Source organism: Elephas maximus, chromosome 10 (assembly GCF_024166365.1).
Source record: "Elephas maximus indicus isolate mEleMax1 chromosome 10, mEleMax1 primary haplotype, whole genome shotgun sequence".
NCBI lineage: Eukaryota > Metazoa > Chordata > Mammalia > Proboscidea > Elephantidae > Elephas > Elephas maximus.
Window position 1 is genome coordinate 31,742,282 of NC_064828.1, and position 15,674 is coordinate 31,757,955.

At 41.5% G+C, this 15,674-nt stretch overlaps 2 protein-coding genes, 1 long non-coding RNA gene and 2 other non-coding genes across 13 annotated transcripts in view; 1 reads left to right on the forward strand and 4 right to left on the reverse strand.

Annotated features, from left to right (window-relative positions):
• SUPT16H (SPT16 homolog, facilitates chromatin remodeling subunit) overlaps positions 1 to 8,665 on the reverse strand; it is a 43,817-nt gene extending 35,152 nt beyond the window's left edge. Inside the window, exon 1 of the mRNA XM_049897581.1 lies at positions 8,485 to 8,665. Within this exon, the coding sequence (XP_049753538.1) occupies positions 8,485 to 8,550 (66 nt within the window). The 5' untranslated portion in view covers positions 8,551 to 8,665. The remainder of the gene's footprint in view (positions 1 to 8,484) is intronic.
• Positions 8,666 to 9,236: 571 nt separating this feature from the next.
• LOC126083735 (uncharacterized) lies at positions 9,237 to 14,876 on the forward strand. Its single transcript, XR_007518859.1, has 3 exons — positions 9,237 to 9,323; positions 13,412 to 13,611; positions 14,709 to 14,876. It is a non-coding gene; the product is annotated as an uncharacterized LOC126083735 (long non-coding RNA).
• The window catches only part of CHD8 (chromodomain helicase DNA binding protein 8), a 64,345-nt gene continuing 57,987 nt past the window's right edge, over positions 9,317 to 15,674 (reverse strand). For 8 of the 9 annotated variants that reach the window (XM_049897574.1, XM_049897580.1, XM_049897578.1 and 5 more), the window contains exons 33-38: positions 15,462 to 15,613; positions 14,871 to 15,173; positions 13,838 to 13,951; positions 13,465 to 13,644; positions 12,947 to 13,063; positions 9,317 to 10,801 (exon numbers count right to left, since the gene is read on the reverse strand). In XM_049897574.1, coding sequence (XP_049753531.1) covers positions 10,235 to 10,801; positions 12,947 to 13,063; positions 13,465 to 13,644; positions 13,838 to 13,951; positions 14,871 to 15,173; positions 15,462 to 15,613 — 1,433 coding nt within the window. In that variant the 3' untranslated portion in view covers positions 9,317 to 10,234. The remainder of the gene's footprint in view (positions 10,802 to 12,946; positions 13,064 to 13,464; positions 13,645 to 13,837; positions 13,952 to 14,870; positions 15,174 to 15,461; positions 15,614 to 15,674) is intronic. The other variant, XM_049897577.1, reaches the window with a different exon arrangement.
• LOC126084860 (small nucleolar RNA U6-53/MBII-28) lies at positions 14,162 to 14,253 on the reverse strand. The gene has a single exon (XR_007519094.1). It is a non-coding gene; the product is annotated as a small nucleolar RNA U6-53/MBII-28 (small nucleolar RNA).
• LOC126084861 (small nucleolar RNA U6-53/MBII-28) lies at positions 14,276 to 14,323 on the reverse strand. Its single transcript, XR_007519095.1, has one exon. It is a non-coding gene; the product is annotated as a small nucleolar RNA U6-53/MBII-28 (small nucleolar RNA).

The window sequence follows — 15,674 nt, forward strand, 5'->3', positions numbered from 1 at the left end:
ACAAATCTTCAATTTGTGAAAAGTGCAGTATCTTCAAAGCACAATAAAGCAAAATGCAATAGAGTAACGTACATGTCTATCAGAAAATTAAATTTAAACTCTAATCTACCATAACAAGACGACAGACAATACGTAAAACTGACAAAGAAAACCAATACAGTGCAACAAATCTTCAATTTGTGAAAAGTGCGGTATCTTCAAAGTGCAATAAAGCAAAATGCAATAGAGTGAGGTATGTCTATAAGAAATTAAATTTAAATCCTAATCTACCATAACAAGACAACAGACAATACGTAAAACTGACAAAGAAAACCAATATACAGATACTTAGAAACACAAAAGGAACAGCTAGAAGAACTGAAAGTACTTAACTCTGGTGACTCTTTTTTGTTTTAAGCCTTTCAGAACTATTTGTTTTTTAAACAACTATGTATATTACTTGATTAAAAAAATTTTTTTGAAATGAAAAATAAACAAAAATTAAATTAATAATAATACAGATGCAAGGGCTTGGATGATAGAAGTTGGAGAAATTATTGCAACAGAGGACCACGTTCCTTTGAACTGAACAGGAACTACATTAAAACAAAAAATTTTTCAAGACTCTTGTTATGGTTGTTGTTGTTAGGTTCCGTCGAGTCAGCTCCGACTCATAGCGACCCTACGCACAACAGAACAAAACTCTGCCCGGTCCTGCGCCATCCTTACAATCATTGTTATGCTTGAGCCCATTGTTGCAGCCACCGTATCAATGCACTTCATGGAGAGTCTTCCTCTTTTCCGCTGACCCTGTACTCTGCCAAGCATGATGTCCTTCTCCAGGGACTGATCCCTCCAGACAACATGTCCAAAGTATGTAAGACGCAGTCTCGCCATCCTTGCTTCTAAGGAGCGTTCCTGGTTGTACTAAGACAGATTTATGCATTCTTCTGGCAGTCCATGGTATAATTCTTCGCCAACATCACAATTCAAAGGCATCAATTCTTCAGTCTTCCTTATTCATTGTCCAGCTTTCACATGCATATGATGCGATTGAAAATACCATGGCTTAGGTCAGGCGCACCTTAGTCTTCAAGGTGACATCTTTGCTCTTCAGCACTTTAAAGAGGTCCTTTGCAGCAGATTTACCCAATGCAATGCGTCTTTTGATTTCTTGACTGCTGCTTCCATGGCTGTTGATTGTGGATCCAAGTAAAATGAAATCCTTGACAACTTCAATCTTTTCTCCGTTTATCATGATGTTACTCATTGGTCCAGTTGTGAGGATTTTTGTTTTCTTCATGTTGAGGTGTAATCCATACTGAAGGCTGTGGTCTTTGATCTTCATTAGTAAGTGCTTCAAGTCTTCTTCATTTTCAGCAATCAAGGTTGTATCATCTGCATAATGCAGGTTGTTAATGAGTATTCCTCCAATCCTGATGCCCCATTTGTCTTCATATAGTCCAGCTTCTCATATTATTTCCTCAGCATACAGATTGAATAGGTATGGTGAAAGAATACAACCCTGATGCACACCTTTCCTGACTTTAAACCAATCAGTATCCCCTTCTTCTGTCCAAACAACTGCCTCTTGATCTACGTAAAGGTTCCTCATGAGCACAATTAAGTGTTCTGGAATTCCCATTCTTCGCAATGTTATCCGTAATTTGTTATGATCCACACAGCTGAATGCCCTTGCATAGTCAATAAAACAGGTAAACATCCTTCTGGTATTCTCTGCTTTCAGCCAGGATCCATCTGACATCAGCAATGATATCCCTGGTTCCACGTCCTCTTCTGAAACCGGCCTTAATTTCTGGCAGTTCCCTGTCCACATACTGCTGCAGCCGTTTTTGAATGATCTTCAGCAAAATTTTCCTTGCGTGTGATATTAATGATATTGTTCTGTAATTTCCACATTTGGTTGCATCACCTTTCTTGGGAATAGGTATAAATATGGATCTCTTCCAGTCAGTTCGGCAGGAAGCTGTCTTCCATATTTCTTGGCATAGATGAGTGAACACTTCCAGCGCTGCATCCGTTTGTTGAAACAACTCAGTTGATAGTCCGTCAATTCCTGGAGCCTTGTTTTTCGCCAATGCCTTCAGAGCAGCTTGGACTTCTTCCTTCAGTACCATCGGTTCCTGATCACATGCCACCTCTTGAAATGGTTGAGCATCGACTAATTCTTTTTGGTATAATGACTCTGTGTATTCCTTCCATCTTCTTTTGATGCTTCCTGTGTCATTTAATATTTTCCCAATAGAATCCCTTGCTATTGCAACTCAAGGCTTGAATTTTTTCTTCAGTTCTTTCAGCTTGAGAAACACTGAGCATGTTCTTCCCTTTTGGTTTTCCATTTCCAGCTCTTTGCACATGTCATTATAATACTTTACTTTGTCTTCTCGAGAGGCCCTTTGAAATCTTCTGTTCAGTGCTTTTACTTCATCAATTCTTCCTTTTGCTTTAGCTGCTCAATGTTCGAGACCAAGTTTCAGAGTCTCCTCTGACATCCATCTTGGTCTTTTCTTTCTTTCCTGTCTTTTCAATGACCTCTTGCTTTCCTCATGTATGATGTCCTTGATGTCATTCCACAACTTGTCTGGTCTTCAGTCACCAGTATTCAATGTGTTAAATCTATTCTTCAGATGGTCTCTAATTTCAGGTGGGATATACTCACGGTCATATTTTGGCTCTCATGGACTTGTTCTGATTTTCTTCAGTTTCAGCTTGAACTTGCATATGAGCAATTGATGGTCTGTTCCACAGTCGGCCCCTGGCCTTGTTCTGACTGATGATATTGAGCTTTTCCATTGTCTCTTTCCAAAGAGGTAGTCAATTTGATTTCCGTGTGCTCCATCTGGCGAGGTCCATGTGTACAGTCGCTGTTCATGCTGGTGAAAAAAGGTATTTGCAATGAAGAAGTCGTTGGTCTTGCAAAATTCTATCATTCGACCTCTGGCATTTTTTCTATCACCAAGGCCATATTTTCCAACTACTGATCTTTCTTCTTTGTTTCCAACTTTCACATTAAAATCACCAGTAATTATCAATGCATCTTGATTGCATGTTCGATCAACTTCAGACTGCAACAGCTGATAGAAATCTTCTATTTCTTCATCTTTGGCCCTAGTGGTTGATGCGTATATTTGAATAATAGTCGTATTAACTGGTCTTCCTTGTAGGCGTATGGATATTATCCTATCACTGACAGCACTGTACTTCAGGATACATCCTGAAATGTTCTTTCTGACAATAAATGCAACACCATTCCTCTTCAAGCTGTCACTCCCAGCAGAGTAGAGTACATGATTGTCCGATTCAAAATGGCCAATACCAGTCCATTTCAGTTCACTAATGCCTAGAATACCGATGTTTATGCATTCCATTTCATTTCTGACGTTTTCCAATTTTCCTAGATTCATACTCCGTACATTCCAGGTTCCAATTATTAATGCATGTTTTCAGCCGTTTCTTCTCATCTTGAGTCATGGCACATCAGCAAATGAAGGTCCCGAAAGCTTTACTCCATCCACGTCATTAAGGTCGGCTCTACTTTGAGGAGGTAGCTCTTCCCCAGTCATCTTTTGAGTGCCTTCCAACCTGGGAGGCTCATCTTCCAGCACTGTATCAAACACTGTTTCGCTGCGATTCATAAGGTTTTCACTGGGTAATGCTTTTCAGAAGTAGACTGCCAGGTCCTTCTTCCTAGTCTGTCTTAGTCTGGAAGCTCAGCTGAAACCTGTCCTCCATGGGTGACCCTGCTGGTATCTGAATGCTGGTGGCATAGCTTCCAGCATCACAGCAACACGCAAGCCCCCGTGGTACGACAAACTAACAGACACGCATGGGTTGTTATAGTTAGGGTACCCATATAATTTACCATCCACAGAGACAATTCTGAAAAAAGGGTGTGACATTAATAATTACACAGGGACAATAAATGAACAGTTCTGAAAAAAGCAGGACTTATGAGTACCATAATTTTAGCCTGACATAAATCTCTTCAAACCAAGAAAAAGATGTAGGATATTCTCAATAATCAAGTCATCACCACTCACTGACGACACTACATGCCAGGCATTACACCTGGTAATGGAGACAAAAATACAAAACGTAGACAGCTAGAGGAACCTACAAAAGTTGAGTAAGTCAGAACCAACAAATCTCAGGCCGTCCAGGCATTTACTTTCAACTTTCTACCCATGAGGCCAGAGCATTAAAGTTTTCTTTTCCACTCCAGAGCAATAAAGAACTGTAACGCGTGGAAGTAACCCACTCTTTGCTCAAAGTAGTATGGGAATTGCCTACATTTAAAAAAGCCTCTCTGAGCCACAGAAGATAGCTGCCTAGTCTTGGAGAGTAACTCAACAAAAACTAAGCCACCATAAACTTGGCAAAGAGCCAGAAAGTAGCGCTCAAGAGAAGTACTGGCACTATAGCTAATTGGTTTTCTCCACTGACAAAAGCTTTCTTCCTGGGGTTGTGGCCACCCACCACCCCAGTCTGGATAGTTGGGTTATGCGTGAATGAATGCATCAGATCAACATTCTTTTCCAAAATAGCTGCTATTCTGACATTTTATAGAATTTTTCTGGAATAAAAGGCAGAGAACTGATACCAAGGTTCATCAATAGCAGGATGTCCTATTAGGTCTCAAATAAGTTATAGAGTGCTTGGATACTGTATCCTTCAGTCCTTGGAGCAGCTAGAACCCTGAGATGGTAGGTACCCTCTTTTGTTTCCCTCAGTGAGCAGTACTAATTTATTGTGGAAAACCATTTGGCAATTCCTCAAAAAGCTGAACACAGAATTACCATATGACCCAGCAATTCCAAGACTAGGTATATACCCAGAAGAAGTGAAGACAAAAACACAAACAGAAACCCGTACACCAATGTTCACTGTAGCACTTTTCACAACAGCCAGAAAGCAGAAACAACTAAAATGTTTATCAACAGATGAATGGATAAATAAACTGGTTTATCCGTACAATGAAGTATTATGCAACCATAAAGAAAAATGAAGTTCTGATGCATGCCACAACATGGATGAACCTTGAAAACATTATGCTGAGCAAAATAAGTCAGTTGCAAAAGGACAAATTCAGTATCTCCTCACTTATATGAAATAAGCAAATATATAGAAACCAAAGACTATTAATGGTTACCAGGGGTAGGGTGGGAGAGGGAAGGGGAGCGGTTTGTTCAGGAGTGAAGCACTGCATTTATGTAAATGGTAGTGAAATGTTTTGGAAAAAGATAGCATTAATGGTGTCATGATATGAAAAATGCAATCAATGTCACTGAACTGTAAATGTGGAAGCTGTGCTGGTGAATGTTTTGGTGTGTATATTTTCACGATCAAAAAAAAAAAGCCATAATCACGAAAAGCCTGGCAAGCCCTGAAGGAGGACTCAGTGAGTATAAGAGGGCAGAGTAGAAGCTCAAAGCCCATTCCTATGACCCACCACTAACCCTCACGGTTTTTCAACGCAGAAATGACAAATACTGCAAACCCTTTTTGCTCTCAGTAGCTAACTTAAATAGGGGGCAGGAATGGACCAAACTCAAACGTCTGAGAAGTTCTAGTCACTACAGAGGTCTCCTGTTTGATTTTTGACCGAGCCCATGTTCTCACCTCTAAAATGACACCATCACATCTAAGCTTAAAGTTTTTATAACTTTCTATTCAAACAGCTAAGTGTGTGATACAACAATCATTTTTAGGGCCTAAATTATGAAAAACTGTAATTAAGAAATAACGTTTTATCAAATTAGCCTCACAATTTATATCGAACACAAGCTCAACTTGCAGATAAGTGAGATTAGAAGTCACGTTAGTTCCTACTCAAAAAAAAAAAGGGGGGGGCTGATAGTGTATCAGTTCTCTCTCCAACTCTATGTATGTGAAGAAAGAGCTGAAAGATGCCACGATCAATCTCACAGTTTTGAAGGACTTATGCTAAAGAATATCCAAAACTAAAAGTGTATGTGGAGTCCAAACCAGTTAACCTTTAGAGTCCTAACAGATTCCTTCGGAGAGGTGAGTGGTCAGGACAAGGATTGGGATTTACACAACTAACTTCAAGATATTATCATATTTCAATCTTAGTTTTCTTACTGGAGTCCCTGGTGGTGTAAACGTTTAACCGCTTGGCTGTTAACGGAAAACTTGGAGGTTTGAGTCCACCCGGAGGTGCACCGGAAGAAAGGCCTGGAGATGTTCTGCAGAAAAATCAGCCACTGAAAATCCTCTGGGGCACAGTTCTACTCTGACACACATGAGGCTGCCATAAATCACAACAGATTGAATTGCGAATTGTGGTGGTTTCTCATTCAGAACTAAAAAGATGTAAATGAAAAGAAGGTTTAGAATGCACCTATATGTTCCATTGTCATTCTGCTACTGCTAAGAGGATAAGTGACCAAGTTTATCCCCAGAAAACTATGATCCCTGCTGAAGCAGATCAGAATAAAAGTACTGTAATCTGGAAAGAAATTCTACAGGTGGGTTGCAGAATTATTTACTGAAATGTACAGCTATAAAAAAAAAAAGTAGAAAGTCTATGCAAAGACTTTAAAAGTAAGTAGCCACAAATTCTGCTAATTAGCAATTTTTACATAGGCTTGACTCATGATTTATCAATATCTAATGCCCCCCCTCCTCATGATGTCATTAAGTTAAATAAGAGGGCCATAAAATTTTTAACGATTTTTGAGAAACAAACAAACAACGGGTGTTAGGAGGAGAGGGCAAGCCAGTCACTTAACTTCTGTTTCCCCCCAACGGATTTAAACACTGTCATTTCATAAGTCTACCGATCTGTCTGCAGGCCTGTTTTTTCTACACAGGCTAGTTTCATGCTTTGAATTTACCTATCGCTTAGGGGAACTCTGAGCTCTAAATTAATATTAATTTTCATGAATGGTTTAGAGAGGATGAAGAATAAGTTGATTAAATTCTGAATGCCTGGGACTAGAAACAATGTCTGTATTAAAAGCGTGTAATTCTGGGGACTATGGGTGGAGGAGGGGCCCTGGTAACACAGTGATTAAAGCACTCGGCTGCTAACCAAAAGGTCTGCGTGCTTGAACCCATCAGCCACTTCGGAGGAGAAAGATGTGGCAGTCTGCTTCTGTAAAGACTTAGAGCCTTGGAAACTCTATGGGGCAGTTCTACTCTGTCCTATAGGGTTACCATGGGTGGATTGGGTTTTTTTGGTTTGGTATAAATGGAGAAGACTTCTGACTTTAACAGCACACTAACGTTTACTAATATTTAGAAAACATCTGGCTTTTAAAAGACCTTTGTAACACGGATCACATTCAAGTATAAATATGTGACAGCAAGCTGTAAAAACATGTGGCAGATATTACCCAATAAAAATTTAAATAAAGTGCCCAGCATTTGTCTACCTTAGAGCTCTTATTTTTACTTTCATAAAATGCAACAGAGAATCCATTTTATTTCCAATTATCTAATTAAGAACACCGAACCTCAAAAGATGAATATGAGTGGCAGGTAAATGACACAATTTTAATAACTTGGCTTTCAACATAAGATTAATTTGAAAAGTAATTCACAATGCTGAAATCAGAACTGATCATTTTTGTCGGGTCGTTTTTTCAGGTTTGAAAAAAAAGTCTTTATTAGTTACTTCCTCCCTGGCTGACAGGGTTCACAGAGGCCAGAGTTAAGCTAGATGGCTCACAGACTGCACCACAGAATACAATCCAACGTTTGTTGATCAATTATTATCACAAACAGAAATTTTAAATGTGGACGTTTTGAAGCAGTAAAATGGCCCGATCTTTAAAAGTCTGGGAACTGAAACAGCTCTTTTTGTGAACATGTGCACGGACACTCTACCAAAGAGGTTTTAGGCATCACATCGTTTTTTTTGTATTACTAATGCCTGGAGGTTTTCAGCATTAGTTCTGTATTACCCACGGCAGGGCCTAGAACAAGAGGTGGTTGCGCGTGAGCAGTATTTCTTTTTTTAACTCCAGCAACAGCCCAGCAAACGATAAACACCAACAGCCCAATTCACATCCTCCTTGCCATTCTACCCCTTCTTTAAGAAGATGACTGTAATTCTGGCGGGACCTAGGGCGGAATATTGTGGTTCTGGAAGGGCAGCGCGAGTGCGTGGGTGTGTGTGAACACTGCAGGAGGGGGCAGCAAGACGTGACAACGGAGTGGGAGGGAATGATGATGCCTCTTCTAGGGCGGGAAGAGCTGCGAGAGGTAGCTGTTATGCATGACGGGGGCCTGCACGCGGGGAAGATGGTGGTGGCCGCAGGGCAGGGCGATTGCGGGGGAGTCCCTGTTACCGGGCAGCACTCATGGGCGCCTGCGATGCATGATTCAGGAGCAACGAAAGGGGCACGACACTGAACCCGGGGATTCCCGATGCAAAGAGAAAAAAGGGCGCCGAGAAACAGGGTTATTATGGGATGGTGGAGGGGGGCTCCCTAGGGAAAATTTCGGGATCTTCCTCACCCGCCAATTGCTGTACAGTCTCTTCACTCGCCGGTAATAAGCGTCTTTGTCCAGAGTAACAGCCATAGCCCCAGACGTCGCTCCTCCTCGGGTTCCGAGAATCACGCGAGGTCCCGGCTCCAACACCCGCTCTCGGCCCCGGAATCCCGCACTCCCCCAGTGACCCGGAAGTACCGACCTCAAAAACACCCTTTCCGCTTCCGGGTCCCCACAGCCTTCTCCTCCCCCCCCCCTTTTTTTATAAAGTGTCCGGCCGAAGGTTGGGGGGAAAGGAAAAAAAGAAAGAAAAAAGAGGAATGAAATCAACAAAATACGCAACGCAAAAAAAGTCCAGATTTTCGCGGGGTTTTGTCAACTTCGCCACAGCCGCGCGCAAGTCGACGTCATCACGTGAAGCTATGCCCCGCCCTTACTCTCTGCCCCGCCGCGGTTTTCAGGAGCGCCGACTTTTCGCCGCGGAAGCGGCCACTGGGGTTTGCGGAGGCGGGAGGCCTGACGCCCCAGCCCCGCCCCACTCGGGGTGCCGCGCGCGGGCGTAATGGCCCCACCCCATGGGCCAGAGAAGGAAGCGGAAAAAGCGGCATGTGGAGTGGAAAGACTACAGCGCAACTGGGTGCGCTCCCCTCCAAAAAATGGTGGGGAACCAAGAGCTTCTGCTGCTCCGGGGTTGGAAGGACACTCGGTACCTGGACGCTGGGCCAGCTGCTCCGCGCGGGTACGCAGCGCTCAAACCAGGGAGGCGGAGCCTGCTTTCCCGAGAAACTACTTCCCAAGCTATGGGCAGAGGATTTTGCCGTTAAGAGGAAAATAGTGTCCGGGTTCATCTAGGCAGTGGGATGGTAAGAGGGTCTTGGGAAACAAACGCCTGAGGGGCTCCACAAACTTTTATCCGATCCTTCTCCAACCCTTCTCCCCACCCCAAGTCCTGAGTGTCGTTCCAGTCAGCCAGTTCCATTGCCGCAGTTTATGCAAAATAACAGGGTTCTTAAGGCTTCCCAAAAAGCACCATCATTTCAGTTAATTCCAAACAAAATATTCGTGGTTTTTGACGAAATAATTCCTCTTCGAGAGTCTCTTGTAAGAACTTGGAGTTTGAATCTGAGACATTTTTGCCTACAATTTAAGCTTTAACAATTTAATCATTCCTTTGCCTTTAGCAAGCTCGACATCTTACATTTGTAGTACAGATTGACTTGTCTGCCCTAACCAAAGTAACTAGTATGAACAGTATTAGGATTTTAGGAAAGTGGTATTGAAATCACCCACCATGAACATCGATTCTTAAAATTAATATTTATATGGGTTTGAGCAAATATAGAAGGGAAGAGTGGAAAAGGATTAACTTAAATTTATTAATGCCAAGGGGAAGGAAGGTAACAGTTCCTGACCCTCCAGCTGTATCCACAGTTCGGCCAGGAACAGGCTCTGCCAAAGGCTAGGGCCAGCGCTACATAGTCTGTGGTTAATGGAGGTGTCTAGGGAGGGGTGAGCGCGCCAGCTGCTCTAGCCTCCTTTCCTTCCCCAAAAATGAGGAAGTGGTCTTGTATTATTTTAGGAGTTCCCCTGCCCACCCAATCCTCTCAGATTTGGGAGCAATCAGGTACAAGTTTTTTTTTTTTTTTTTTTTCCCACCTCCTGGAGTCCTGGGTCTCCCCACATCTCCCCTGCCCCTCCCACTTTTCCATAGTCCAAGGGCCAGAGTAAATGAAAACACAGCAGCCACCCAAGCAATGGGGGCAACACTGGGGCTTCAATCATCAGCATCTTCACTGGAGTCTGAGTTGGCTGGCATCATAGGATCATCAATGAGTGAGAAGTCCCTTTCTGAGCTATCATAGCCCTGAGATAAATCATCATCATCTTCCTCATCCTCATCCTCATCGTCCTCTGCAGGTTGCAGTGGTGGCAACCGCAAGGCAGTGCCAGATGTGGTAGTCGCTGGTGAAGAAGGGTAACCAGTGGCTCTCAGGCCTGGATGATGATGGTGGTGATGGTGGGGGTGAGGGAGGTGGTGGTGGTGATGAAGCATGGTGCTGGAGTCTACATGAGGGGATGATGCTGCATCGCCCATCACAAACGGCATAAAAGGCAAAGATGCAGAAGTAGCACTGCTGTGACCCAGAGATGACAGAGACTGCAGGCCACTACTACTGTGTTGGAAGGTGTTATGCAGAGATAAGGACCCAGTGCCTCCACCCTGCATCAGGGCCATCATCTTGGAAAGGTCTGGTCGCATCCTACGGGACCGCTTCTTGCTGCTCTCTGGTGCAATATGCCCTGGCAAAACGCGGTTGAACACAGTTTCAGCGTGGTGACCCTGGGAGAAGGGAACAGAGGAAGAGAGCAAAAGGAAGAAGAAGAAGAAGAAGAAGAAAAAAAAAAGATCAACAGTTCTGGATTGGAAATACTTTTCACTGAATAGGAGGGCCAAAACTAGTCAGACTAGGTGTCATGGTGGTAATGGGGAGGAGGATTTAGCTGTTTGAAGCATTCCGATGATGAACTGAGTGAGATCAAGGATTTGATAGCAATACTCACACGAACCAGGAGTTTTTGCTGTTTTCCATGACTATATTGTAAACCTTACTTCAGCCAACGATCTCACAAATGCTTACCTTTGTTAATAAGGGGTTTGGGTAAGACCGTGAATGGATCAGTACATGCACAGAAAAAAATTCATTTAGGTGTATACTTTACTGTACACTAAGGATCACTTGATCTTACCATGTGAAGTGCAGCGAACTATACTGAAATCACAGTCCTATACTATATTATCACATCAGAATGTGATAAAACAGGTCAGATTAAGACTTCTGGGTATCTAGAACACCCAAAATGATTGTCGGTAGCTTCTCACTGAATTTAATACAAAATAAGTTTATTTTTCAGATTAAAAAAAAATATTTGCTTAATTTTAAATTGCTTCTTCTAGATGTTCTGGTTAAATTCATTGAAGATGGAACTTACTATTTTTAGTGCCTATGTTTTGCTATTGGCCTAAGTGCAACACTAGGTAAACTCCCATTAAACTCAGACAACTGGTAACTGTGTCTCTGGACTCTGTCTCAGTTTAAGCCTAGCACTTTCATGGGAATATACCTTTTTGACATGGAAAACAAACATCTCAGTATGGTATGTGTGGACTTTTTAAATGACTATAATAGCACCTACACTCCTATAAAAAATAGGTCCAAGTAATAACGCAGTGCTAGATTCACTGTCAATTCTGCACGAAGAATTCTGTATCAGTCATAATTTCCTATGATTGTTCTTAGTGTTGAGACCCACGTTATCAAGGTAAAATCAGATAGTACCTGTGGAAAAGCTTTTTTCACAGGCTGTTCTATGTTAGCTAAATTGTCCTATGTTAGTTAAATTCAAGACAGAGATGGTACCAGCCACCTAGCCATCAGCATTTCCCGTATCAACCACTCTGCTTATTACATTCTTGGTTCCGTGGAGGTTAAGAGAAAACCTAAAAATTATTATGTCGTAACACTATATGAAACCCACTTTCACCAATATAAAAACAATAAACATCATAAATTCACCTTACAAATAAACATAGCATTATGAAATAATATTCTTGTAATTTATGAAATGCAAGAAGAACTTAGTTTGTTAAAAGGTACACCATGTGGTTAAAAACAAAAAAAAGATATAAAAGATCAAATGGGGAATGATAAGTATATGCAAGTGCTAATTCATTTTAAATGACTGCTTAGCAAAACCAAATCATTTATATACGCTTTAAAAATGCAACTATTGTACACAGTAAGGAAAATAATAGCCGAGAGAAACTTCTGTAATTCTATCTTGGGAGAAAGAAGAAGAAACTATGGGTACTAATCCAAAAAATAGTCTACAACCATGATAAAAACATAAATATGTTTGAAAATAATGGAATAATGACCAAAATTGTCATAAATTGTAAAATATGTCTTTTTAAAAAAATTTTAATTAATAGTATGTTATCAGTGATTCTCAACCTCTTATATGTTGGGAAATCCCATGAATGATTTCACTGTTAGGCCCTCCGGTCATTCCTAAAATAAACAGAATCACAAAATTTTAAGAAACCAATTCTGGAAAATGTAGAAATTGAGAGGGTAAAGGAGTTGCCCCAAATCCCTTAATCAGTAGACGAACAGGATAACGCCCTGAAGATTCTTCCCAATATAGCCTACTAATGCTTACATTTTAATAAGATTAAAATAAATGTATTATTAGAGTTAGTTTTGAGAATTTTTTGTTCTTCTCGAGATGAAGAAACCGCTCGGCTGCAAAAACACCAATAAAATACCGGGTTTCCTTATTTGTAAACTGAAGACTACTGCTCTCAGAAACTTACATTGAAGAAAAGATAAATAGTATTAAAAATTTCCTAGCCACAACCTATGTTGCAAAGCCTTGTAATATACCTAGTGAGGGAAGAGAGCAGCGATGTTCTAGTCTCTCTCACCTTTTTTCCATTCCTAGAGTTAGCTGTCTGTACTGGTTCCACTCCCAAACAGTTCATTTCTGCTTTATTATTTTTTTTACACCTCTGCCACTTCTGTTTTCTGCGATCCTCCATATACTGCAATAGAAGAGCATCAGTTATCCCAGAGGTATAAAAGTCTTCTTTAAAGTAATTATTAAGTTACTTGTGTCTTTAGTTTTGATAATAAATGTTTGTTATAAAGGATAAGTCCTAGTGGAAAAGCCTATCAAGTGGATCTTTCAAAAAAAAAAAAAAAAAATTGAGGTGATTTATGCATACAATAGTTTAATAGTAAACATTTACATAGCTTTTAGTTAAAGTGCTTTTAACATTTTATTTTGATCCTCACAACAACTCTGTAAGGTAGGAAGATTGGGTATTACCCTTATCTTGCAGATGCAGAAACAATGACATAACATGGCATGCTTTCTCCCTCTCGAACAGCTTAAATACCAAGAGAATGACTTTAAATGCTGCTGGATGGAACTGCCACTCACCGCTAGAAATCGGGGATCGACAGCAAACTCTGGATGACCCTGTAACCACATCTCCAGTTCAGCCCGGCGAGGGGCATCCTCACCCACCAGCAAAGTACCATCCACCTTATTGATGACAGGGATCCGGGTCTCCAGGTCCACATCAAGGTGATTAGGCTCTTCCATGCACTCCACCTCCAGCTGCAAACCCAGAATCCACCCCCATGAGCATATACTCTTCTTTGGGGCAGGAAGAGAGAGGGAGTGGAGCCATTGGTAGCCATAAGATAACTAAAATATCTTCCAGTCCCTCAATCCCAACTGCCTTCATCAATTACTGGGAATAAAAAGATCTTGTCTAATCATCGTGTTAAAAAGCTTCACCACCACTCACCTCCACAAGCTTCTTTCTGTTCCCCTTCTTCTTGTGGAACAGTGGATGTCCATCTCCCATTACTCCATTAGCCATCAGCTTGTGCTTCTGGAATGTTAACTTCAATCCTTCCTCCTAGGAAGACACCCCACACACCCGAGACATCATATAGCACAGGTTTTTAAAGTACAGAGTAAATCTTGGGGGACCTGGGCTAAGGGTCACCCCCTTGGATCAATGATGGTGAAAAGAAAAGCCATCTGACTAAAGGGTAGACGTTGGAAATATGATTAAACTTATATACTTTTTTCCTTAGAAAGATTTCGTTTGTGAACCTACTGGCCCTCAGGTAGATTTAAAAGAAGTAGAATTTACCTCAGTAACACCCAATGCAGGGTAAAACCCCCTACCTGGTGTCTCAGTACTGGCATTGCAACCAATACCCAATGCAGGGTAAACCCCCCTAACCTGGTGTCTCAGTACTAGCATGGCAACTCATCACAGGGGCAAAATCCCGATAGTCCTGTCATATACTAATTTAAGAACTTTTCTTGTTTAAGTACTCAATGGCCAATTAATATGGTTCAAAGCAAAAAAATAACACTGATGTAATTCAGGCAGGAATGATTCCTTTTATTTTTAATAAGGCCCACAATGCTTAAGTATTGTTTTAACAGCCTTCTCACAATTTTATTTAGCTTTTAAAAACCAGCTTTAGAACTAGAAATGAGTCAACCAAAAAGAATCCTTTTGTCAATTAAATTTTCTTCAAAAATATGATTTATTTTAATCGAGTTCTCATGTTATACAAGTCAAGAACTCTTCCCTTACTTGAACAACTTTTCCTAATCTTTGTGACTCTATAACCGTTTTTTTCCCCTCCTCTTCACAGTTCTACCCTGACGTGTGGAGTTGCCGTGAGCCAGCGTTGACTTGACAGCAACGAGTATGGCAAATTTAGCTAATCAAATGAGTTCAGTATCCTGTTAGTGAAACTATTAGCAAGAATTACAGCCTCCTTCCTCCCTTCCCAGTGCCTAAATGCTGGGCTTACATCTTTGATCTGAACTGTAAACTCCTTCTCATCCATGCCTCGGCGAAGTTTGGTGAACTGGGCTGCTGCTGCACTGACCGCAGATGCTTCCTCCTCTGCCATGGAAGCTGCACTGCTACTTCGTGGCGTGGGGACTGGAGAGTCACCATATTCTCCGGGGGTCAATGAGGGACTGTCTAGCAAGTGGTTGCCTGGCCCCAGAATTCCTCCTGTTACCATTTCCTGGCTCCGACGGCTAGAAGGCCACTTCCCTGAGAGTACAGCCTGGCAGACGAGGTCAATACGGTTTATCAAGACACGATCCTGATTGGGAAAAACAAATCAATACTGGTTTTAGGGCCTGAGAACCTGTCTGTGATCCTGTGCAAACAATAGTGCTGTCATTACTAGTGTGGGTAAAAATCAAAAGGCAGAAGGATGGAGGTAATCCAATCTATCAGATCACTTATGTCAGCCTTGAGGACTTCTATGAAAAAGCATGTAGCACTAAATGCAATTAATAAAGAAAACCAGAACCTCTGTTCTTTGTTCCCTATATATAATGTTACATTGTATTTCTGAACTTGACATGTCCAGGAATGAGGCTGTTACCTTGGGCCACTCAGAGGCTCTTTGTCTTTCCTGAAGCATCAGAAGCTCCGGGGTCATTTGTTCTCCATCTTCATTTGGGAATCCATCTTGGGACATAGTGAGGGACAGGAGACTCTCTTCATCATAGAGCTTTGAGCGGGATGGGTCAGCAGCTGGAGATCACATAGAATGTGTGAGCAAAGATGGAAGAAGAAAGTTATATAGGAATGGCAT